The 23,844-nt window shown below is 42.7% G+C and overlaps 4 protein-coding genes across 6 annotated transcripts; 2 read left to right on the top strand and 2 right to left on the bottom strand.

Annotated features, from left to right (window-relative positions):
* Positions 1-1,630: 1,630 nt before the first annotated feature.
* Positions 1,631-7,972, top strand: ppm1nb (protein phosphatase, Mg2+/Mn2+ dependent, 1Nb (putative)). Its single transcript, XM_084374379.1, has 6 exons — positions 1,631-2,495; positions 2,739-3,310; positions 4,908-5,025; positions 6,060-6,174; positions 6,265-6,328; positions 6,428-7,972. Exons 1-6 carry the CDS (start codon positions 2,090-2,092, stop codon positions 6,443-6,445), a joined length of 1,293 nt encoding a protein of 430 aa, XP_084230505.1. The 5' UTR covers positions 1,631-2,089; the 3' UTR covers positions 6,446-7,972.
* A 647-nt stretch (positions 7,973-8,619) lies between these two features.
* Positions 8,620-10,375, bottom strand: kcnk12l (potassium channel, subfamily K, member 12 like). The gene is made up of 2 exons (XM_084373217.1): positions 10,027-10,375; positions 8,620-9,944 (listed from the first exon to the last, which is right to left on the bottom strand). Exons 1-2 carry the CDS (start codon positions 10,370-10,372, stop codon positions 8,935-8,937), a joined length of 1,356 nt encoding a protein of 451 aa, XP_084229343.1. The 5' UTR covers positions 10,373-10,375; the 3' UTR covers positions 8,620-8,934.
* A 2,791-nt stretch (positions 10,376-13,166) lies between these two features.
* On the bottom strand, positions 13,167-17,497 carry itpkca (inositol-trisphosphate 3-kinase Ca). The gene is made up of 7 exons (XM_084373339.1): positions 17,304-17,497; positions 15,362-15,452; positions 15,043-15,256; positions 14,380-14,584; positions 14,159-14,260; positions 14,003-14,074; positions 13,167-13,895 (listed from the first exon to the last, which is right to left on the bottom strand). Exons 1-7 carry the CDS (start codon positions 17,313-17,315, stop codon positions 13,689-13,691), a joined length of 903 nt encoding a protein of 300 aa, XP_084229465.1. The 5' UTR covers positions 17,316-17,497; the 3' UTR covers positions 13,167-13,688.
* On the top strand, positions 16,496-23,048 carry ccdc61 (coiled-coil domain containing 61). Of its 3 annotated transcripts, none has more exons than XM_084373336.1 (13): positions 16,496-16,826; positions 18,408-18,565; positions 18,649-18,731; positions 19,315-19,475; positions 19,911-20,063; positions 20,142-20,349; positions 20,442-20,542; positions 20,658-20,878; positions 20,975-21,053; positions 21,137-21,334; positions 21,505-21,550; positions 21,948-22,014; positions 22,116-23,048. In XM_084373336.1, the coding sequence occupies exons 2-13, from the start codon at positions 18,418-18,420 to the stop codon at positions 22,208-22,210; spliced, it is 1,560 nt and encodes a 519-aa protein (XP_084229462.1). In that variant the 5' UTR covers positions 16,496-16,826; positions 18,408-18,417; the 3' UTR covers positions 22,211-23,048. The 3 variants fall into 3 exon arrangements, with proteins under 3 accessions (XP_084229462.1, XP_084229464.1, XP_084229463.1); XM_084373338.1 differs by having other exon boundaries at positions 16,505-16,826; positions 20,442-20,524; positions 20,661-20,878; XM_084373337.1 differs by having other exon boundaries at positions 16,507-16,826; positions 20,442-20,524.
* Positions 23,049-23,844: the final 796 nt, after the last annotated feature.

Below are 23,844 nucleotides of genomic sequence, written 5' to 3'. Positions count from 1 at the left end.
GATCAAGGGGGGTTTCACTTATCATATTTTAAACGCACGCCAGAAGGATAGGCAGACATTTTTCGCTGCAGGGTTTGTTACGTGAGACTTATGAGGCCTTTTATTTCTGCTTCCTGGAAGTGTCTCAGATGACACATTTAAAGTCAGGCTCATAGCTATGTCTAATGTACATTACAGCAATATTAAGATTGTTATCACAGGTGAAATAGATACTGCAGGACACACACCCTAGCCCTAACCCTTTCCTGAAATTCCTCCAGATCATTATTAGATTGGCTTGAGCATGATGTGGCTGTTCAAACTCATGTACAGCTGTCTAACTGTGCATTTTGCAGCTGTGATTAAGATGTAACAAAAAAAAACAAAAAAAAAATGTTTTTTGCAGGTGCAGGATTGTACCATGTTGAGGTATCGCAGAATCAGAAATGCTTTGTTGATGCCCGAGGGGAAATTGGTACGTACAGTTGCTCCTTCTAAAGAAATATAACACTAAAGAGAGATTTTAAAAAGAAAATATTATAAAGTAATATGATAGAAAATTACTGTAAAAAATATGTGCGTTGAACAATAAAATGTCACAACTATACACATATGTATTTATATTTATAAATGTTGTTGCTACTAAAAATAGAGATGTATAAAATATATGCCAAGTACGTTTGTAAGAGTTCCTCCATCCTTTCTTGCCCGGTCGCAGTGGCGTGACCACACCGAAATCAAACTATGCGGAGAATTACAGAGCAAAGTATGTGATCCTGGCTGACCCCACAGATTTAAGCAGGAACGATGCCAAACCAAACAGCTGTAAGTTGTGTTGTGGCGACACGCGTAATCACGCAAGACCAAAATCACATTTCTGACATGCAGCAATCTTTTCCCTTTAATCTCTATTGAATTATTTACAATTTTCTAACTTTATAAAACTAAAAAAAGGCTTTAGTTAATTATATCGTTTTCCTTGCGTTTTTATTTTATCATATCTGATCATAACACATCACAACCACATCCATCCTATAACACTTATCGCTTTATTGTCACATGAAATACAAGAGCAAAAATATCTGTCACAGCTCATTCTCTTGAAAAGAGACTGGATGAGTTGCAAATGCAGCTGAATTCAAAGATTTTAATCAAACATTTCAGTCCAAAGCCTTCATGGTTCTCCTAGATAGTATCAGTAACAAGAAATGAATGGTTAAATAAAACAAAGACCAACAGGTACAGGATGTCCAGAGTCACTACAAGCAAAATGTTTTATTATATTGCCGACATACATTGAATCTAATCTGACTCATAATTGAGAATGAATGTAGCTCTGGCGTCAGGTTTTGATTGGTGGATGATCAGAATGAATCCCTGCAGAGGTGCAGTACACGCACTGTCACTATGTTTAATGTAAAAAAATAAATAAATATCAGCTTAAAGAGATCATCTGTGTTTATGCTGAAAATAAGCTTTCTTTCCTCAGCGCCTCTTCTCTCCACAGTCAGTCGCACACTGCGTGCTAAATGGCCGACAGTCCTGTAATCCACAGCAGTGGCAGCCCATAATCCAGGCCGATCAAAGGTTGAGATTACCAGAGATGTGGGAGGGGCAGAGCTGCAGATAGGAGGACAGCGAGAGAGGGTGAGCTCAGACATGACAGCGGCGATGCAAGATAGGCAGGGATTGGTGCACACAAATAGCCAGCCAATCACAGCGGAGGCAGGGGAAAAACAACAAAGCAAGGGAGAGCTGGTGAAAGAGGTAAGAGCGATGAAAAAGCGAGGGAGAAGGTGAAATCACAGCAGCACAGAGGAGAGACCAAACAAGGAGGAGAGGAAGCATGAGTGTACCAGAGAGCGCTGATCAGTGAGGTCTCCAGAGAGGAGAGAGGAGAGGAAGGAGATGAGCAGGGAGAGGGGGGTGAGCAGCCAGCACTGAGAACATCCATCAGCTGAGGCAGCCATGCTCTGAGCCCTGGAGCAGCAGGGCTACGCAGACACTGCACAGGCCCCCTATCAGGCCCATCTCAGCCCTCCGTCCCAGCCACAAACACCGGGCAAGGGATAAAAGAAGATTCCCATCACATCAGCTGTGCGTAAGAACCATGAGGACAGCCAGGAAGGGCACGGTGGAGATGCCTGCGTTTATGCGGCAGCTGGTGAAAGAGACGGAGAAGAGGGTCAGCTCTTTCTTCAAAGGGGGCCGTGGAGGAGCAGCAGAGGGAGAGCAGCCAGGGGAGGGGGAGAAGGAGGAGGTCATCCCCAGCCCCTACCTGGACCGGCCGGTCCTGGACAAGCTGGCAGAGGAGGGTTGCGCCCGCTGGGGCCTCACATACGCCCTGGGGAGCATGCAGGGCTGGAGGGCCAACATGGAGGACTTCCACAACTGTGTGCCACAGCTGGGTGGAGAGCTGGCCGACTGGAGCTTCTTCGCTGTGTTCGATGGTCACGCAGGCAGCACGGTGGCACAGTACTGCTCCCAGCATCTTCTGGGTCACATCCTGGCCACAGGTGAAAGAAATGCAACTGAATGAAATGATTATAAAAGATCACAGATGTGGGTTATTGTTAGATTTTATTAGGAAATACATTTATTGATTAATTGTGTTGATGCAGAGAGATGATAGCTCCTTTTTATTATCAATATCATACATCATTTTTCACTGCATTCTGTAAATATCTATCCAATTCTTTGTAGTGATGTGTTTATGGGAGAGCAGAAGGTAGTCTTACAGTGTGTCTGTGTGCACACAGGTGGAATGGGACCAGAGGACGACCCTGAAAGGGTGAAAGGAGCCATCATCGAGGGCTTCCTACAAACAGACAAACACCTGCACACCGTGGCACGTCGAGAAGGCTGGGAGAGGGGAGGCACCACTGTGGTGGCCACTCTCATCTCGCCGTATTACATCTACTTCGCCAACTGTGGTGACTCAAGGGCCATGCTGTGCCGGTCCGGCCAGGTCTGCTTCTCCACTGAGGACCACAAACCTTACTGCCCCCTGGAGAAAGAGCGCATTGAGAGCGCAGGCGGCTCTGTGACCATCCAAAGGATCAACGGCTCCCTGGCAGTGTCCCGCGCTCTGGGGGACTTCAGCTACAAGGGGGCAGAGAACCGGACGCCCTGCGAGCAGATGGTGTCACCAGAGCCGGAGGTGTGTGTGGTGGAGCGCTCACCAGCAGATGAGTTCTTGGTTCTCGCCTGCGACGGGGTGTGGGACACCATCAGCAACGAGGAGCTGTGCGCCTTCATCCACAACCGGCTGCGTGTGTGCACTGACTTGAGAGATGTCTGCACTCAAGTCATTGACCTCTGTCTCTATAAGGTCAGAACCTGCTGCTTTAAACCGGCGTGCATGTTATCTTAACCCGAACACAAAGTCATCCAGCACCTCATAGATTTCTACATGTTCAGTAGTTTGAATGGCAAATCCTTTTAACTGATTAGAAACAGAAAAACACAATTTCAGTGTAAAACTGTGTTACGTAATTTTTTAATGGGTTGTGGATTTTATGTAATAACATAATCCTTTAAACTGTGACTGTGTTGAGTTTGTTTGGCTCCATCTGAGAGATATGCCAGGGTCAGTCCACATGTTGAGAAAGGAGCTCAGCAACAGCCAGAGTTTCGATTTAATTAAAAGTACACACACACAATCAATCATGATCGATCTATTTGACTTTCACTCAACACAATGACTCCATTCACACCTTTTCTATCCGACAGCTTTGATTAGATAAGTCATACGTGGAAAATGTTGTGGGATGGAAAGGTTTACTAAAACAATCACAGTAAGTAGGTAAAGTTTATCTAATATAGCACATTTCCCCGTGCAATGACTTGTAAACAGTGAAGTTGAAACAATGAGCTGTAAGACGCTAAATGCTCCGTTTGGGTGAGGTCAGCCACGTGATAGCTCTGTGGGTTTATCATTGTAAGTGACCACTTTAACATAGTGGTCATGCAGTCTATTGCTAACATAAGACTACAGACACTACACACAAACATTCATGCCCAAATGGAGGCAAAGTCCAAAAAATGAACCAGAGAAAAGCACTTTGTCTGTAAATGGCAGCTCTGATTTCCGCTGGAGGTTTTTTCTCCGTCTCATTTAGACTGTAGCTGCTGTGTTCACGGTGTAATAGTGTGACAGAACACCTTAAAATAGAGCACAGAAGTGTCAGGGCAGGTTACATGGGATTATTCTGGATTCCTATGAGGATCCATTGCAGCCACTCTCACTCTGAGCGTGTCAGAGCGGTTGAAGGTTGATGTTGATAACATGGAGCTGCTCGTCGTACCATCCTCACACATAACAAATTATTTCAGACCAGGAGGGTGAATAATTATTCCACTACAGCCAGATCCACTCATAGCACAGCTGCTAGATTTAAAGGTGTTTAGTGAAGGACATTGTATCTAATCTTGTATCTTTACTCAACTGTAGAATATGTGAATTAGCTTGTCAAGAAGATTTAAATCAGTTATTTGTTTACTGTGTTATGGTGTACCATAATTTAAATGAAAATCACATCAGCCTTACATCACACAGCCCCAAGGCAATTAATAAAACAAACTGCCTATCTTGTATCTTCTTCAGAGTCAAAGAGACACCAGGGCAAACATGGGCCACATGTGCGCACATTAACATCCATGCTGTTTGGCCATTATGTCCATCATGTCACTGTTACATAACAGCACTTCAGCTTGAATGACCTCAAAATGTCACAGCTCCTTCCTCACCCCGTGTACATTCTCCTGCTCCGCCGCATCCGTGTGTGACACTGGCGCGCACACGTTGCGGTGAAAATGATCTGTTTCTAAACACACAGTTCATCCAGGTTGAATTAATGTTTGATATGTTGACATATGTAAGGTCAGCTGTTATCACTCACCTCTGTTGACGCCACTTCTCTCCACAGGGCAGCTTGGACAACATCAGCATCATCCTGCTGTGCTTCCCTGGAGCCCCCCAGCTGTCAGCGGAGGCATTACACCAGGAGGCCGAGCTGGAGGACCTGCTGGAGTCCAAAGTAGCAGGTGTGTGGGTACAGATAACACACAAGGGAGGCCGAAGGCAAGGCGCTGTCACATTAGGCATCTGAAGACCTTATCATGTTGAAATCCTGACACATTTCTGTTTTCCTGAAGTTTATGATTTGCATTTGAAGGACACAAAAACAATCAACACATCTCTTTTACCAGTTCTCCTTTTTAATTATTGAAAGTTTGAGGTTATGGTTTTCTATACTTTCTTGTTGTTAACAATTCCCATGAAAAGACTACAATCAACAATAAATTGACCCTACTGACAATAACAAGTCTTCTTCATGTAGCCAGAGCCTCATCTGCGCTGTGGAGCTCTATTGTCATCCAACAATGATTAAAATGAAATGGTAAATGTCATACTGCTGTGTTCCAGGATGCAAACAGTCTACACGTAGTGATTCTGACAAATTGTTATCATTTCACCACTTCATGATTGATGAGCAACTTAAAGCCCAAGGGACATTGAGCCATATTTAAAGTGAAAACATAATATTTGATAAACCGCTAACATTAGCATTTAACCACTTCCTAGCTAACACTGCTGTTTGACAGTGTTACACATTAGGAAAGGAAAGGTGTAAATGATTTCTAAAATATGAACACACATCTTTGACACATTGATTTTAACCTGGAAGTGAAAAGAACTGGATGCAAACCAACGGTAATGTTCGCTTATCAAATATGTTGTTTTACTGTGAAATATGCCCTGATGTTCGTCCAGATGTTCACTTATTATTGTCTTTTCAGTTGCTGATCAATCGGGAAGCGGTGAAATAATAACAATTTGTCACATTCCCTACGTTTATACAACTTGCAACCTGGAACAGTCCCCAGCATTTGAGCCCCCCACCCTGACATCAGGGGAAAGTGGCTGCTGTGTGAAAATGCTCTTTAGGCTTGGGGCCAAAAGTATTGACAGATGGACTAGCACGTTGTAGAAATATAGATCAACTCCAGGGCTTATTCTTTGCTTGCTGCCTTACTAATTGCGCTTATATGTTTGTTTCTGCTTTCCTACTTGACAGAGATTTATGAGGAGCTGTGTGCCAGGGGAGAGGAACCTGACCTGCTGTCTGTCCTCACAGTCCTCGCATCCACTGCCATCCCTGGGTTACCACCAGGTGGAGGCATACAGAGCAAGTAAGAGACACAACATCAGTGTTTCTATATGTGTGTGTACGTCTACACCCTGAATTGGGAAATTTACCATGTCACGTGCGTGTGTTACAGACGGAACTGCATTATTTCTGCTTACTACCAACAAAGGGAGACACACAAACCTACACTGCCAAATGTGAGTACAAACTACACACCTGTCCCATTCTAACCATTACAAAAAGCATGTTATTTCCAGTATATTCACCATTATTTTCTCCATTACCTGTCTGTCCAGGGCCTGGGAGGCTCCTGAAAAGCCCAGCTTGGATGTCATCCCCAAGGATCCATGGAGGGACTGTAATTAATGTCAACATTAAAACTGTTGTCTTCATGTGTGCAATCTGACAAAAAGGGAGATAATTAACAGACAGGGACGTTTGTTTACATCATGCCAGCAAGCAGCACCTTGTCACAACAAATACAATGAAAATATAGATCTAATAAAGTCTGATGCATTTTATATTTATACAAGAAGGACATTTTGTAAAAACTTAACTCAGAGATACTGATCCAGCAACAAACCTCTGCCTCATATCCAGTGAACAGAAGTTACAGACTCATTTCAAATGATATAATGAACAACAGCCAACTGTGAAGCCGTACATTTTCACTGGATGAAACAGGTAACATGAGTATGTGTTAGGGTATATTTTAAAAATGATGTTTTAAGAATAGATATATAAAATATATATAAATAGAGTAATTATTTAAACTTTTTCTGTTTGCCTTTCCTCCGTAGGAAGGAGAAAATGTGTTGACTGAAACCTTGTCAGTGCTAGCCAAATGCTAGCATATATATATATATATTTGTTTCAACAGGGAGCAGTGCTAACAGTGCTAGCAGCTGGCATACCGATGGGAATGCACAAAGGTATACTTTTCCCACGGGTTTGAAAGTGACAGACAAATAAACACTAATTTAATATTCAGTTCTACTAATTAAATCTCAACACATACACTTAGTCAAGAAAAAAAACATTTCACACACGATTTAAGTGTTTACTTTGTTTTATTTTAAAGGTGCAATATGTAACAAATTAAAATTACCAAGAGAGTGTGAACAAATGACAGTGTTGACACTGCGTCAAAGACATCTATTATTGTATTGCTGATACATCTTTTGAAGTTAGCATGCTAACCAGCTAGCCCATAGCCATTTTGTACCTCAAGGGGTGATAGCTCGTTGGTAAACAGCACCAACACTCCCCTCCATGCCTCGAGCTCCCAGTACGGGCAGGGTCAGTTATTTCAACCGCTAACTGCAAGGTTAACTAAGCTTACTCGAGTTGTGTATTGCACCTTTAAACATGAATAACAAAATCCATTTGGCAGATGTGATATTCAGAGAGAGTTATTTGTTGAAACAATTGTGTGACAGATGATTTTCTAGCCTGTAAAGTCTGTTGCCATTGGATTGTGACCAAAAACTGAGCTCCATAAAATTGGCCAAATACCTTATAATCTATATTTACTGAATAAGTTCTACATGTTTTGCAAGCAGTCCTCCTTATGCATTAACCATAGTTTTAAACACATTCTTCAATACAGTGTATGTGAAATGTGTTTTTTCCATAAGTTGGATAATATGTACTGTGCTGCCTTATTCATATTTTATATAGCTGATAAAACAAACAGCATTAGAACGGGTCGGTTTAAGAATGGATGGTTTAATCTGCATCATGCATTGTTATTTTCTTTCAGTGAGTAATTTTTCTGTGTATAGACGTTACATGTTAAGAGTCATGATTGTTTTAATCTAAATAAAGAATATTTGACTGACGACATGCAGTATTTGTACCCACAATAACTCGCTAAATAACTATTTCCATCATAGGTTTAAAATTAGTAACAGTGAAGCGTGAGCACTAGAGGAAAATGGACGATTTGCTTTTTCTATTATCCCAAGCACTGATCAAAAGCTGCCACGCAGATGACAAATTAAAATGGCTTTTCTTGCATAGTAAAGGATCTCCTCCAGCCTGCCAAGGAGAGCCTGAATCTTGCTCTCCGCTCTGTTGATGTGATCCAGCAACTATCTGTACAGCACTTATTGACATAAGGACGTCCTCTACGGGCCTCGTTTGATTAGATGTGCTCCGTTGAAGGCCCTGGATCGCAGCGCTCTTTCATGATTACTATGAATTTCAATGACATGCATTGATGAAACAAGATGGGCGACTTGTCGGCAATCAACAAATTAAAATGTCTCTTTGTCAGTGCTCTTGAGTTTTGAGAAGCTCTGTTTAAATACAAACCACAGCTCAAATGTTTTATATATGCAGCTAGTTATCTAAGAGCAGACTGTAGACACGTGTTTATGTCTGTGTGTTGACTATTACTGACTACCACCTCACGTAAAACCACATTTATTGAGGAGCTCAGGGGACATGTGCAGCCAGCGCTCTCAAATCAGCAGTTCCCTTCAAGTGGTCCTTCACTGCTTCTTTCATCTGATTGCTTTTGTATGAGCCAATCACTTCAAGACATCAGACCCCTCTTCACAGCCATGCTGAATCCTTTAAATCACATTCAGCTTTTTTCTCTCTTTGTCTACACTGAACAAAATGTCATCAATTATTTGATGTTCAGGATCCCTGCTGGAGATCTGCTATTACCTGCATAGACGTCCAGAGGGGTGCCGCACAGATGCTAATTAGAGGACGAGTTATTAACTTTCTTGAAATCAGGGTTACAATATAGAGAACCCAAAGCAACATACATGAGAATAACATCTTACTGGTGCTACCTATCTACACTGGTTTCCTGAAGGCGATTATTCATAATGGCCAAGGCCCCCACACCACCAGAGAATCCATTTTGGTGGCCGTAGCTCTGACGTGGGCCCTGATGAGCTGTTTCGCTAAGCTGCTTCTGCAGCAGTGCCAGGGACACCTTATTGGACACCATGAACTCATTGACGGAGATCATCTCTCCTGACAGACGCCGGCCTACGTACACCCCATCAGCCACTGCGCCTGCATCCGTCTCACTGTCACACACCGTCTCCACTGAGCCCTCCGTGTAGCGGTGTCTTCCTGCAGGGCAGTGGGATGCCATGGGCTGCACGGCGTTGCGTTTTAAGCGTTTTTGCCTGAGGTGAGGAGGCAGGCGCCTCTGTTTGTGTTTTTTGTTCTGCAGGCAGGGGCAACACAACCACCCGCAGCCAGGTCTAGAGCAGGAGCAGGGCTGATGGCGCCCGCAGCACACCAGCTTTCCCACGATCCAGTTGAGAGTTTGCTTGATGATGATGGAAATGACATTGAAAAGTGAGTAGATACAACACACCCCCATCAAGATGAAAAGGCAGTTCCCGAGCCGGTAGGCCTCCTGAGACTCGTACTGCTCTCGCTGACTGCTCACCAGGTCCCCGAAGCCGATGGTGCTGAAGGCCACGAAACAGAAGTAGAGGGAGTCCACGTAGCTCCAGTTCTCCATGGAGCTGTACAGGGTGGAAGCACTGCACGCAATCACAATCGACGCCACACCCAGGATCAGCATCACATAATAGACCGATGGTTTCCAGCCCTCCAGACTGTCCTCCTCACCGGACGTCTCCTCCCTGCTCGACTCCACCCTAACTCCAGCACACCTCAGCCGACGCTCGTGACACCAACGCATGATGTAAGCTAACATCGTGATGATCCTCTCCAGGAAGAGGTTGAAGAAGAGGATGGTGGCAGCACAGCCGATGAGACCATAGAAGATCAGGAATATTTTTCCAGCTATGGTCGCTGGTGTGGTCATGCCGAAGCCTGGAGAAGGGAAACACAAAATCTAAAGTTGACAAACAGTTTCATTGAAGAACTTTCGAAACAAAACAGTGTCACCACTTACCAATGGTGGAGACCACCGTGCCCACAAAGTAGAAAGCGCCAGAGAAGTCCCAGCGAGGCCTCAACGCGTCCACTCTGATACCAGCTCCGTTGGCCTCCTCATACTGACGCAGCAGTGTGTGCAGGGCGCCCAGGTTGACCCTGTACCTCTGGGTGAAGTTGTCCAGCTGCTGCTTCCAGAGGCGACGGGCACGCAGCTCAAAGGGGTGTTCCAGGGCTGAGAAGATGGCCGCCCCGCACAACAGGTAGAGCAGGATGAGTCCGGCCAGCAGGCAGAAACGGGCATTGTCTTCGTTCATGGGCGCCCTGGGGCAGCAGCAGCCACCAGCAGCCCTCCTCTGAGCCATGAGCACAGCGACGGCAACAACATGCACCGCCTCCACCAGTGCCTCCAAATCACACACTCACAGTATGTGTTGCACGCATCAGCCAATACATGAATGCACTGGCTATTTGAAGCACTTTTGGTTTGGATGAAAAGCAACACATTTGGCTCTCAGTAGAAGAATTATGAAGAGAATACAGCCTGTAAGACAACAAAGAAGACGCAGGTTTACTGCAATGTAAATGTCTAATAATATTTCATTTTACAAACTATTTATGCTTTTTTCCCCCTTTTATAATACAAAATGATTACAACCACAAAACTTCCCCTGAAAAGGTGCTACGCTTTGGTTAAATAGTCAGCAGCAGTTTAAAGTAATCCACTTACAGATCAAATAACATGAAATCTGGAATAATAAAGTTTAAATTAAAAACAACACCTGGTACCTGGTCTCGCTGCCAGTGGCGTCTGTTCCCTGAGCGCTCCTGGTGCGCTGTGCTCTCTCCATGGATCTGCTGAACAATGACCAACGAGAGGAAGCCTCTTGAGTTTTTCGTGCAAACTGAAAGGCTGTCTGATGTTTCATCTGTCACACGCTGACATCATCATCCCTTAGCCCACCCCCTCCGTCTTTGAGCACTCCCTGACTGGTGCAGTCATCTCTCTATTTCAAAAGCAGTATTCCCCTTTTTCAAGCCTTCATCACACCTCGATTTAACTTCACCTTAAAGTCCTAAAAATAATTGATCCTTTATTTCAGGTCCCGAATGAGATGCAGCTACAATCGGATACTGAAACTACCCCTTCAGCAGTGGTCTAAATACTAGAGAAGTGTCATGTGATCACAAGCCCACTAATTAAGCAGGATACTATTAAGTGGGGGGTAATATTTGATTAGTGCTGCCTCTTTTTCTTTTCCACCACTGAGTTTCCCTTGAGCAAGGCACTCAACTGAAAAGTGCTCGAGTGGGATTTGCTCAGATCAGACTGTGCTTATATTGTGCAGCTCCCAGTCCCTCTCAGAGGGCTTTTTGTTGTTGCGGCAGACTGCGTGGGAGGATTTGTCGAGCATGACTCTCACTTTCTCTGTCTGTTCATCCCTTTAATCTCGTCTGGCGCTGCAGGTAAGGGCAGGGGTTCCCCTCACCTGCCGTCTGATGGCTGAATGGCAGGAGTGGACAGGTGTGCAAGACAGAGAGCACATCTGCCTTCATCTCAGCAGTCAGCCCTGTGTCAGGTGTTGAACTTTACAGTTCGATTAATAATCTGCTCAGGTTTACAGTACTGCAACTCAAAACATATTTTAATGACTGTAAAAGTATGTAAGTAAGAACTGACATCTGCACCTCAGCAGAATTACTGTACAACAGATTTAACAAGAACTAATTACTAAACAATAAAATCAGATTTTTATTTAAAAATGTCATTTTTTTTTACAGGTTTTAGATGATGCACTTCATTTTTTGCTTTACTGTATGTAACACAAAAAACTTTATACTGATGTTGGCACAAAATGAACAATCTTAATATGCTATATACAAAAAATACGTACAGTATCTTTACTACTATACATTTATTAATTGGTTTATTTAGGGACGGTGCAGTTAACGTGCAATTTAGCATTAGCAAAGACCATCAAATGTCATCAACCTTCATAAAGAGCAATAATCAGGCTGTTTTTTAATCAGGGTCCAAGAATCACAATGACCAGCAACCAGTACTGAGACAAAAGATGAATGTGTATTTGGCCTTTCAGATTGAAAAGTACGATTTCACATGTGGGCTGATTATTTTCATATGTGATCCGACTATTTTCACGTGAGCTAAAATTTAAACGTGGAAAGAAAATAATTCCCACATAAGAAATTACATTTTCACGTGAATTAGCTGCATATATACATTAATATGTGACTGACCATTTTCACATGTGGATTACAATTCCCGCAGGTGAAAATCAGAGCGTTCCTGTCAAGTTGTCAGCTGCAGGAGTTCATGGAAACTTAAAAAACTCAGAAAATGTGGCTAACAGCTTGGCTTGGCTAAAAGCATAAGCTGTATTCATTGGTTTTTAAACAGATAAAAGTACTGTGTTGTAATATTAGCCTACTCATGAGTGTGCTGATAAACAATGCATTAAATAATGTGTATCTACTGTTGCTGAAAACTAAGCTCATGGCAGTCCAATAGCTCCTAAGCTGATTCACTTAAATGTCAACATAATGCTGGTGCTAGAGGAGTTGGGATTCATTTTCAGGGTATAATAAACAATAAACAAGCAGTCGGGCTTGTGGCACCCTTTAAGACAGGGTGTGCACTAACACTTAGCTTAGCAACGACAGTGAGGATTTGGGCTAAAAAGGGGTATAAGTTTATTACCAACACTTGGGTTACACCAGATGAGCTATATGGAGATATTTTAGGTCATTTTTCAGTTACTTTTTTTTTTTTTAAGTTTCAAAACAAGTCTCCATTTACTTCAGTTTTTTAGGAGAATGCTGCAACACTTTAAAGCTCCAGAAATGTTTTGGGTGAACTTGTCCTTTAACTCCATAAATCACTTTAGTGTACACTTTGTGTAGAGGGCTAATCTTAATGTTAGGTACCTAACATCAGTCTCAGCTATTAATATTATGTGTAGTTGGACTCATAACTTGACATTAACAATGTAATCCTAACTCCCATTCATAAATGTTGAAATTATTTCTAATGTGTGACAAACTGCATAATGAATAATTTCAAAAAAAGTACAACAAATAATGATGATAATGAGAAACAATTCATAGAAATGCAGGAAATAAGTCCACTTTGTAGCCTGATAGTTTAGCACCATTTTAATGACACAGTGTGACATTTAAACTGCTGATCATCTTGAGTCGGAGGGGGCAGCCACACAGCATCTTTGGCTTATAATTGCTTGTGCCATGTTTCCTGGAATAATGAGCAGGTCATGTTAAGACAGGAGGGTCTCCCGCTGAGGCTGGAGGCTGAGATGTTGTGGCTCTTACAGGGTGAGCTCGGTGTCGTTGGTCTATTCAGTGGTCAAACTTTTGGTTCCATAAATCACCAGTGACCTTTAGCCCCAGGCTGTGGGTCTAATTTACTGAAAATATATCTGTTCTGGAAAGTATTTAGCCAATAACAAATCCTGCTAAATGTATTGTTATTGTAATCAATCACATCCTCCATTTTTTACACCCTCATACTGGATTATTATTCTGTAGAGTTCATTCCCATATTTCAACGCAACCATTTCAGAAGCCAGCGCCTCTGCAGTCATTCGCTCATGAGTGGTGAAGGAAGGGCTGAGAGTAAACTTCCACATGTAGTGAGAGTGGCGTTCAGGTCAGCGGCAGCATGTTGGCCAGCGTATCGATGAGGTTGTCCAGACCCCACAGGTAGCCATCTTCTCGATTGCCCTCTTCCCAGGGACTGCGGTGGTCCACGGTGATGTGTGACGGCAAGGCCACGGTCTTTCCGAAGTCGATCATCCAGACTCCTGTTCTGCCAGTCCAGTCGTGTACAAACAGTAGGGAACTGCCCACAACCTGCGGGGATACAGCTGTCAGAAAACTTTCCACCAGGTCAAATGTGCTATGATATCAGCCTGCAGCTCAGTGGCTCTTTCTTTTCAACAGACTGTCCCACATTTTACCTCATGTGCTCTGAAGAAGTCTGACGCCTCCAACACCTGGCGCAGTTGTTTCAACCATCTGAGATAGCCCCACTGAAGGGAAAGATACGATTTACAAGAGAGGAAAGAGAAGCAATCTATGAGCTGCCAGTGAACGTCAGTGAATCTCACACTCACCACAATGTGTGTATTGGATTCAACAAAGCTGCTGAATGCCTCTGTCACTTGATCTCTGCTTTTGGTCCTTTTGAAATTGGTGTGACATTCTCCACTGGACTTCTGCACAGAAAAAATACAGATTACAGCATCGTAATGCAAAAACTGCAGCTGTTAGATGATGAAAATTGACACGTTGAAAAAAACAATCAGTGACACAACTGTCTTTGTCGAGAACTTACCTGGAATCCTTCGATACGGAAACCCAGAGTCGTCGTGGAGCTCAGCGTCTCCCTCCACTGCATGTACCTGGTTTTCAGCACTGCCTGCTGGGCTCGTTCCTGGACTGTTGGGGCCTCTGGGTCCACAGCCACCATCTTCTCATACATGTCGTGGCGAGGCTGGGGCCGCTCTCGGGCCACCAGCAGCTCCTCCTCGAGGTACGTGCTGTGAAGGACAGTATTGTGAATGAAGCATATAAATTGCATTAAAGGATTATTGCAACTGTTTAAATACAGAGCTTTTAAAGGGGATTTAATAATTTGAGGGCAAAAGATGCTTATTTAATAAATATTTAGAAAACAATCTCCATTATTCTCCATTAAATTTGACAACTAAATAAAGCTACTATTAAATTTATAATTGTTTAAGAAAACTGCATTTCAGCCTCTGAAACTGTCTGGCTCCTTACTGTTTAAATTAAATTAATATTATTCCTCACAAGAAAACTTTTCTGCTGGTTTTCTTACTAAACGATTGTTTCACTGATGTAGTTTTTGATAAACAGGAGAAATCAGAAACTATGAGTCCTTTTTGTGCTGCACTATAGTGTGTCTCCTTCAAATCTGCCTGTAAAAAAAAAAAAACACATTCAACTGCTCTAAGTGAAAAAACTTTAAGCTTACCGACTGCCCATCTTGCAGTCCATGACAGCAGGCGTGCTGAAATTGTTCAGCAGGTTATCCATCATGTTGTAATCCTGCTCGTCCTGCTGCACCACACCGTGGTAGGCTGGAACAAAGGGCCTCAAAGTGTCCTTCATCAGCCTGAGATAGCATTGTTGCTCCCCCTCACAGAACTTCTTCAGCAGTGTGCCATAATCCCCAACACGAAAGTTCCCTATAAAGAAACAAGAACCATATTTATTCCATTATTGTGGATATTTGTTTACCAGAATAAGACCAACTGAGACGCAAAATGAAGACAAGTGAGAGAGAAACAAACCTGCATGTCCGACCACTTGCAGCCACTGCTGAGGTGTCTTGGGAGACATAGGAAGGAGCGATGAAGTTTTATGTTTCTTCCATGCGGAGTTCTGCATCGGAAAACCAAAAAAACCTCAGTCAGTCATTCCTTAGCACAAGCACACACACGCTACAGGTCACACTCCTCTGATGCCTGTGTTTTTCTGCATCTACAGACAGGCAGCAAGGACCTCAGACTTCAGACTTAGTCGCTCAACTGGTTCCTTAATGGGTGAACAACGTCTCCATGGAAACAGCCCTTAAAAACATGACTGGGTGAGGACTCGCAGAGGACAGGTCGGCTCTGATGTTACGCAACAGGTTTGTCAAACATTCATAGGAAGCGCTTGTTTTCTTTCTACTGAAACCAGCTTTTAACTGACCAGTGGAAGGCTGAGACATGACAATGACAACATGGAAGTTGGTTCTAAGTTAACTAGTTACTTTGTAGATTGCATTGCTGCATCAGAGCCAAAGCAGATGTGTTTTTTATTTATTTATTTATTTTACAGGCAATTAGATAAAAAATAGCACAAATTCCAATAATCAGAAAAAAAGATCAGATCCAATAATCTGCAGGCTGAAATGCGGTCCAGTGTATACAATATACAACATGAAAATATATGTACAATTTACTAAACATATGATACTTACCTACTTTGATACTTACTTCGTACATGTGATATCAGTATGTATAATATAACACAATATCTTTACTTACTGGTAATGATAATCCAATAATAATGATGAAATGTATTTATATAACATTCTTAACATTGAGTAAAAGACGAAATAAAAACAATAAAAATGAATACAATCAGATACACGAATGTAAAAAATAGGAGGCTATATATGAGAACTAGAACATGTATCAAACATTTCCGAGAAGTTATAAACAAATGCCATTTTTCTGCATATTGTGTGTTTATTTGTGATACTTGAGTATGTTTTGCATTTTATCATATCATATTATCAGTGATGACACTTAAGTATGTTTAAATGAATCTAATTTTAAATGCAGGACTGTTACTTGGAGCATTAACATCATCATATTGCTTCTTTTACTTAAATATAAAGCATCTGACAGTAACCTTTGGTCTGTGTTGCAGCGCAGTGAATGTAATGTCAGTCCACGACCTGTAGAGGGCAGCGACACGCCTCAGAGGCCCCGAGCCTCCGTCTAATGTCGGCAGAGGAAGAGGCAGCAGAGGCAGAGCAAAGTGAAGAAGAAGAGTTTAACGGTTCCCGGTTGTTGAACCGCTCCAGTCTCCACGGTGCCGGTGGTCCACACATTGTTTTGGACTGTCCCGTAGCACCAGTCAAGCGGCTAACGCTAGCTGTCTCATTTACTTCACCAAGCTAACGCACCGTGGTGCTTTTCCAACGAGTAGCTATGTGTTGACAACTTAACCCTGCCTCATTCAGGATCATTACTTCAACCAAAGGTGCGTATTTGTATTTTGGCGTTTATCCGCACACTGAACAACATGATGTGTTTCTCACACAGATAGCTTAGTTAGCTAACTGCGAGTCAAGTTAGGTTAGTTGCGTGGACCAGCGCTAACTAACAATAATGTCCGTGCTAGCTAACCTTAGCTAACGTTTGTCAGTTGACGGTTTCAGAGCAGGGATGTTAACACTCGCTAGCTGAAGTGGGGGAAAACGTAGCGTTTCTTTTATTTAAAAAGCCCTGAAGTATTAATTTAATAGAGCCTCCAACTTAACGATATTGGTTTTAACAAGTGAAACGAGAAACTGCCCGCCGTCTGTAATGTTTTCTGTGCATGTTGCAGTGAAGGATGAGGTTAACCTAACAAAGATTTCTCTTTCACTGCACGGGAGAAAGTGAAGTCAAGCGCGAAATCTAACAGCACAGCAACTTCGCTAAAAACAACAACAACAACACACAAATAATAACTTACCTCGTAAAACATGACTTAAAACATGTGCAGAGTCCGCGACATAAGATATGTCCCACCAACCAGAACTTTTTCCAATAAAAATGATGACACCTTTTGAAATGGACTCTGTCGGCTCGCTACCGCCCCGCGCGGTGTGTTGTGAAGAGGACGGACTGTGAGGTGAGACAGGTGAGACAGGGAAGAGAACCAGAATAATGACATGCATGTCAAGTAAGCATGCTAATGTACCCCAGATAACAGACATCAGTTGTTTTCTATAGGGTTAGGGTACGCCCCATGGGATCTTGTGATACTGAACCAAGAAATCAATCCTGTGAGCAAAAAGGATGTGCACATGAAAAACTACCTTCTGTACCGATGATGAGGCTCTTTCATTGTTTAGATCACAGTTGTCTCTATTCAGATCTCCCTTTTTAAATAATAGGAAATCAGGTTTTGATTCGTCCAAACTAGGGATGCACAATAAAAAAATAATGTTCAGTCTGTACCGATACCGATAACTGCCTGCTTCTCAGGGCCGATACTGCAGGGAAAATCTGATTCCTATGCTGTAGTTTATGCACACCTGACAATAAGGGAAGTTAAGATGTAGTGAGCAAAGATGATAGATGATTTAAATTCCCATAGTGGTTTTGTTGTGTTAAAGCTTGTTGACTTTTTCCCTCCTCTCAGGACATGTATCGTGAGCTGTGCTTGTTCTTTTTCCCTTTCTTTACTGAGTTCATTGGCAGATTACAAACCAACTTTAAAAGGTGCATACCACCACTTACTGTGTAGGGGTTGATTTTGTATTATCATCTATATTTGCTATACTTTTACTGATAAGGATAAATGGCAGACAATATAAGTTTCCCAGTATCGTGCATTGTGCACCTCTAGTCCAAGTTTGTTTGATATGATCTTGATGGCTTCATCTGGTCTGAGGCTCTGAATCCTAAACCCCCCTGCACTATGAAACGTTTGCTGACTGTACAACTGAGCGCTCCCGTTTTTTGCAAGAAAATGCGTTTTCTCGATCAGATCAGGGTAAAGATCAGGCTTTAGACCTTGTAGTTTGTTCCCACTGTCAGGAATCCAAGGAATTAATGATTTCTTCTACCACAGACCCAGAGCGATGGACGGGGGCTCTGAGGTGATGGAAGATATTGTATTTCGAGGAGTCGAGTTTTCTGTGAAGGTAGAGTTGGACAAAGGTCTGCTGATAGTGGAAATCTCAGACTCTGCGACGGCAGATCAGTGGAGAGGGGACTTTGATCCAGCTTGTAAGTAGCACTCATTTATCATGGATTAAAAATATGAGCATGGCCACAAACAGTCTCACTCACTCTTTATTCCTTGTTTTCAGACATTGAGGACCTCACCCGCAAAACTGGCAACTTCAAGCAGTTCCCCATTTTCTGCAGCATGTTGGAATCGGCTGTTAGAAAGGTACGTTTGAAGGTGTGCTCAGACCAAATGGGAAGGAGAATTTTGAGATGGCATGAATGCATACAAAGTCACTCGAAAGATGAGAACAGACACAAATTTGCTCGAGGCTGTGTGAGCTAAGGCGAGACTCATTCATTCGAGCTTAATGTTTCCACTTGAGCGAAAAATGCACAGTTATCCCGAGCTGTCTTATTCCTTCTCCCTTTTCATTAATGCACAAAAGGAGAGGGCCTGGAGGGAAATCAGAGAAACAATTGAAAATTTGCGTATATTTTGAAATTGGTCTCAACAACAGAACAAGCAGAGGACACACACACATAGACTTGTGTGTGCTGTGAACGTCAGTCCGGTCTGTCAAGTCATTTTAGACTAAAGTAAAAGTGATACACGGACTACAAAAACAGTCAAATTTGTGCAAAGAAAATGAAACAACATTTGATTCAGGATTCTCAGAAGAGAAAAATACTAAATTGTTATTTTTATTAATGGTAATTGTAAATTAAACAGTAAAACATTTTTATTGCTGAACATGTGGGTCAAGCAAATATGCAAATTTCTGATGTACATCTAACTTTTTCTTCAGACGAGTGATTCTGTGACACTTGACCTCTTGACCTACTCTGACCTGGAGCTGCTACGTAACAGGAAAGCAGGAGTGGTTAGTCGTCCCCGCGGGCATCAGCAGTCGTCTGCTCTCACTGCCAAAAGATATCTCATCCTCATCTACACTGTGGAGTTTGACAGGTGTGTGTCTCGAAGTTTATTTAGTCACATCTTATAGGTCCAGTGTGTGGGATTTAATGGCACCTTGCAGTTAGGCTACAGATTGATACCAACTGAACACCCCTTGTCGGTGGCCACTAAAAATGTGAAAAACCTGGAAGGCTTTCTCTAGAGCAAGTGTTTGGTTTTTGTTTCTGTTCAGATTCTGTAGTCGAAGACCTGCTTCCTCTGTAGACATAAGAGACTCATTTTAAGGTAACAGAAACACAGGGATTCTTCATTTCAGCTGATTTTACAATAATGAAAACATAATTATATTGATTTCTGTCAGTATTATAATCAATGTCTGCCCCCTAAAAAGCCTAAATCTGACACACTAGACCTATAAACTAAATTTTGTTTGGTGTTGACCTCAGATGTATGTTGTTTCTTTATTTAACTACTTTGTATTTGTAGGATACACTACCCTTTACCCCTGCCTTACGTAGGGAAGCCTGACCCAGCTGCCCTGCAGAAGGAAGTCAGAGCTCTGAGGGCTGAGCTCAGCGCTGTCGCTTCTCATGGAGTTGACAAATCTGCAGAGCTAGAAATACAGCGACTACGATCAGAGTAGGTTGTGTTTATTTTCTCCAGTGACCAATTTGAAGGGTTGTGGGGCTTTTTTAAAATTGTTTGTACACTTTTTAGGCTGGCTCTGGTGAAAGAAGAGAAGGAGGCCATGGCGAAGGTTCTGGAGCGACTGCAGGTCAGTGGAAGTGGTTCCACAACTGGACCAGAGGACTGGAGAGCCAGAGATGTGGTGAGGACGCTGGAGGAGCAGCTTGGCAAAGAGAGGGCCAAAAGTCAACGCTCGGCAAGCAAGAGATGTCAGGAGCAGCGACTGCTAACGGAGCAGGTTAGCCTCCTCTGTAGTAGGAGTTAGCTGAAAAAGATTGAGGATGTTACTCAGCTGGTTTTTAACATTTTCTCCCGTATCTTCCTTGCTAGTTGGAGGAGCTGAGGGCATCAGAGCGCGCCCTCCACATTCGAGTCAAGAGTCTCACCAATGAACTAGCGCTGCTACGGAGAGGGTTAGACAATCTAAGCGTGTACTATATCTTTACTTTCTCTCTCTTTCATCCATTCACCTACAATGCGGAGAAAACATATGAACTCTTATTCTTATTTGTCTATTTAAAGTACACCTTCTTTGTGTGTCTGCAGCAGAGTGACTCCTGTGTCGGCTCGCCTCAGCTCTCGAGTTGACGGTGAATATTTTCGCTCGCTCTCCCGCGATAGGAGGCCGGGCTACGGGACAGCCAGGGCTCGTTCAGGATCCAGAGAACGGATGGAGGACAGAGTGCAAAGATCAGAGGAAAGAGGAAGAAGAGCGGACTCCTCAGGACCACGTGCTCGCATACCCAGGCCGTCACCGTCTCCTACTGGTACTGCCTCTTCTAGTGATGTTGCTATAATTTGGCCTGTTATTCTCCATCTAAATTTGTGCTTAGGTGTCAAAATTCTTACCTACTATCTTACAGGGTCACGGGTTCCTCGCTTTGACCCGACTGCTTACATCCAGGACAGACAACGCCGGCAGAGAGAGGCAGAAATCAAAAAGTTGGTTTCCAATATTTTTCCTTTGACGACAGACTGATGTTGATGTTGTATCTGCTACTTTCAACCCCCGTTTTGTGTGTCAGACAGAGGAAGGTACGACGGGACATACTGACATCACCTGTCGTCCCTGAGCGGGGACGTTCACGCTCCAGAGAGGCCTATCCTCAGATGGCCCGGGCTGGCAGCAGAGGCAGGAGTTTATCTGTAGAGCGGAGAGGGAGCAGGAACTCCTCTGAGAGCTCGTTAGTGGATATGGAGGAAATGGCCCAAACTCTGTTCAGGTGATGATGGGGTTACCTCGGAGAGGTTTTGTGAAATCACTGTTGCTTTTTCGGTTTTGTTTACTTTATTATTATTCATTATTATTATTTTAATGTATTTAATATATGAATTTATTATTATTGTAATTTACTTACTAAAAAATGTATGTTATGTTCTTCTTTGTTTACAGAGGAAGAAAACAGACTTACAATGGACCCAGTGTGGTGAGTGACATGGTGAGTAATGTAACACTGTTACACTGTTTATTTTACAATCAACAAATTGCTTGAAAAGAACCAAAGACACAAAACCAACAATGCGTTATTTAAATTGTTGTGGCTCACAGCCTCGGCTCCATTTCTTCCCTTTGATAACAGATCTTGAAAACAGGCTGAAAATTATATAGTTGCACAACTATTGCATAGTGGCATTGCATTACTAACTGATTAATCGTTGCAGCTCTTAATGGAGCTCTTTAGCACTGAAGAATAAACTGCATCTATAAAGCTTTGGCTGCACAGTCGATCTTTGTTAGTTGGATCAATTCATTGTTGGTTTGGTCTTCTCTTGGATTTTCTGTAAAACAGAATATTCCAGGCTTTCTTCTTTAATGTGCGCTTCATCTGTTTCTAGTCTCGAGGAGGCCTTTTGACCAGAAAGCAATTATGCAGTACTCCATCACACAGAATGAAAGATAGAGGTAATTCATCACAAGTCTTGCTACAATAAAAATATTTTAAATGTGCTAAAAAAATACAAATACACACCATCTTATCATTCATCTCATTTGTCCACCCCCAGACAGCTCAGCAGATACAGGCGCGGAGCTGTCGGAGATTGATGCCAGGCTGCAGGCTCTTCAGGAGTACATGAGGGACCTGGATACAGGACACTGACGAACCACTGCACAAGCTGCTTCTCTAGCTACTCATGGAAATGTTCCCTGCACAGCTTGGAGCTCAGGCCATCTTTTTGTTTTTACAGTGCACAGACTGAGGATGAACACGTGAAGCTTCAAACACGAGCGATGTGTTTGTATTCATGTAAGAGACTAAACGTCATTCTGGAGGGTCAGACTTCCAGGACTTTAGGAAACTACAGCCATCACTGTGAAGGACTACTTTTTGTGGACTAAAATTGTAATTTTTTTTTTTAATATACCAAGTTTTTATGAATTAACTTAAAATATGACTGTCTGAGTGTCGTGTTACCTTTTCTTTTTTATACCTTTTTCAACTCAACAAGTTAAATCTGGCAGTAACTTCTTCACCAGTTGTTGGTGTTTCCTTTCCTTTGCTGACTGTTGAACCCCGCGATTGACTGTTGTCTCTCAGGCAATACGCAAGCAGAGGACCTGACTGACTGACTGCATGCATCACATGATCACAGGATTTGCTGGTCATTTCATCCACTTGTGTAAATTGCCTTTCCTACTTGACCTTGAACTCACCATTACCAGTGCATTTGAACTTTATAGTTGATACCATTACATGACCTTGCATTACAAATGTATTGTTTTTACTGTTGAACTTAAGAGGACTGTAAATCCCAAATTCAAGCAAAAGAAGTTATTACATGGTGATCATACCTGCAAGTGTATGAACACCGACACCTTTTCATGACAGTGGAACTGCCAAATTTTCTATGAAACTGCTGTACGTGTAGACTAACTCAAAAAATGTTTCCAGTCTAATGTCTTTTATACCACTTGAAATATAATTTATAAGAAACATATCATTTTGTACACACTTCTTTTACTCTTCACTAGTGTCAGTCCAACTGCAGCCTGAGGGAAACCTTGAAGGGTCTTCACCACTGCAGCTGGCTTGCTTTCATTAATTAACAAATAAGCTTCTGGCCAGGGAGCCTCTCTCTCAGGGGAACGAGTCAGTGTCTGAACAGCTGCTTTCTTCCTACCGGGATACTCAGGGGGACAGCATGAGCGCCTTATGTTGGTTTATGTCACGGAGAGGGAGAATGCAGCACACACTGACGGACGATGTGTAGCAAGATATTCATACGCAAAGCGTTTAAGCTACATATGTGCAAAACATATGTATGACTCAAGAAGATGGTGTTCTTGAAATGATATGGAATTGCGAAAAGTTAAAAATTCACCATCCTGCACAATAGCAGGACGTCTTCACAACTGAAACACATTCCTCAGGGACTTCATATGAGGGATATAAGGGTCAATGTTTTGTGACACTGACAATAGTGAGGAGATTTTCCCATCCGTAACACTTCTTCATCCCTTCTACCACATTAAAAATATCTTTGCTCTAAACCATTGACAGTATGAAATATTGACGTCTGAAAAGTGAAGCCAATGGAGAAGTGCCCTCTAGTGCCTTCTAGTCTTCTTCAACACACCAAGATGTTCATTCTGTATTTTGTGGTCCCCCTCTTGTCCAAATATGTTCAATTCAGCCTCCAAAAAAACAAGATGGTGACTGTAGTCCACAAACCAACACGTGACTTCACAGTGGGTTTGCGCTTGCTCTAAATATTTGCTAACTCTGGCCTCCAT

The sequence above is a fragment of the Pagrus pagrus genome (assembly GCF_965226575.1).
Source record: "Pagrus pagrus genome assembly, chromosome: 14".
NCBI lineage: Eukaryota > Metazoa > Chordata > Actinopteri > Spariformes > Sparidae > Pagrus > Pagrus pagrus.
Note: the sequence above shows the minus strand (reverse complement) of the source record. Positions and strands in the feature narration are given on the sequence as shown.

Bases quoted from the DNA above. Each gene is read 5' to 3' on its own strand.
- ppm1nb (XM_084374379.1), top strand. From the start codon at position 2,090: ATGAGGACAGCCAGGAAGGGCACGGTGGAGATGCCTGCGTTTATGCGG. The intron at 2,496-2,738 runs GTGAAAGAAATG...GTGTGCACACAG, and splicing joins GGGTCACATCCTGGCCACAG to GTGGAATGGGACCAGAGGAC. The intron at 3,311-4,907 runs GTCAGAACCTGC...TTCTCTCCACAG, and splicing joins TTGACCTCTGTCTCTATAAG to GGCAGCTTGGACAACATCAG.
- kcnk12l (XM_084373217.1), bottom strand. From the start codon at position 10,372: ATGGCTCAGAGGAGGGCTGCTGGTGGCTGCTGCTGCCCCAGGGCGCCC. The intron at 9,945-10,026 runs GTAAGTGGTGAC...TCCCTTCTCCAG, and splicing joins CACGGTGGTCTCCACCATTG to GCTTCGGCATGACCACACCA.
- itpkca (XM_084373339.1), bottom strand. The intron at 15,257-15,361 runs GTTTGTTTCTCT...GTTTCTTTATAG, and splicing joins GCAAGTGGTCGGACATGCAG to GGAACTTTCGTGTTGGGGAT. The intron at 14,585-15,042 runs GTAAGCTTAAAG...TGTCCTTCACAG, and splicing joins GACTGCAAGATGGGCAGTCG to CACGTACCTCGAGGAGGAGC.
- ccdc61 (XM_084373336.1), top strand. From the start codon at position 18,418: ATGGACGGGGGCTCTGAGGTGATGGAAGATATTGTATTTCGAGGAGTC. The intron at 20,064-20,141 runs GTAGGTTGTGTT...TACACTTTTTAG, and splicing joins ATACAGCGACTACGATCAGA to GCTGGCTCTGGTGAAAGAAG. The intron at 21,054-21,136 runs GTTGGTTTCCAA...TTTGTGTGTCAG, and splicing joins AGAGAGGCAGAAATCAAAAA to ACAGAGGAAGGTACGACGGG.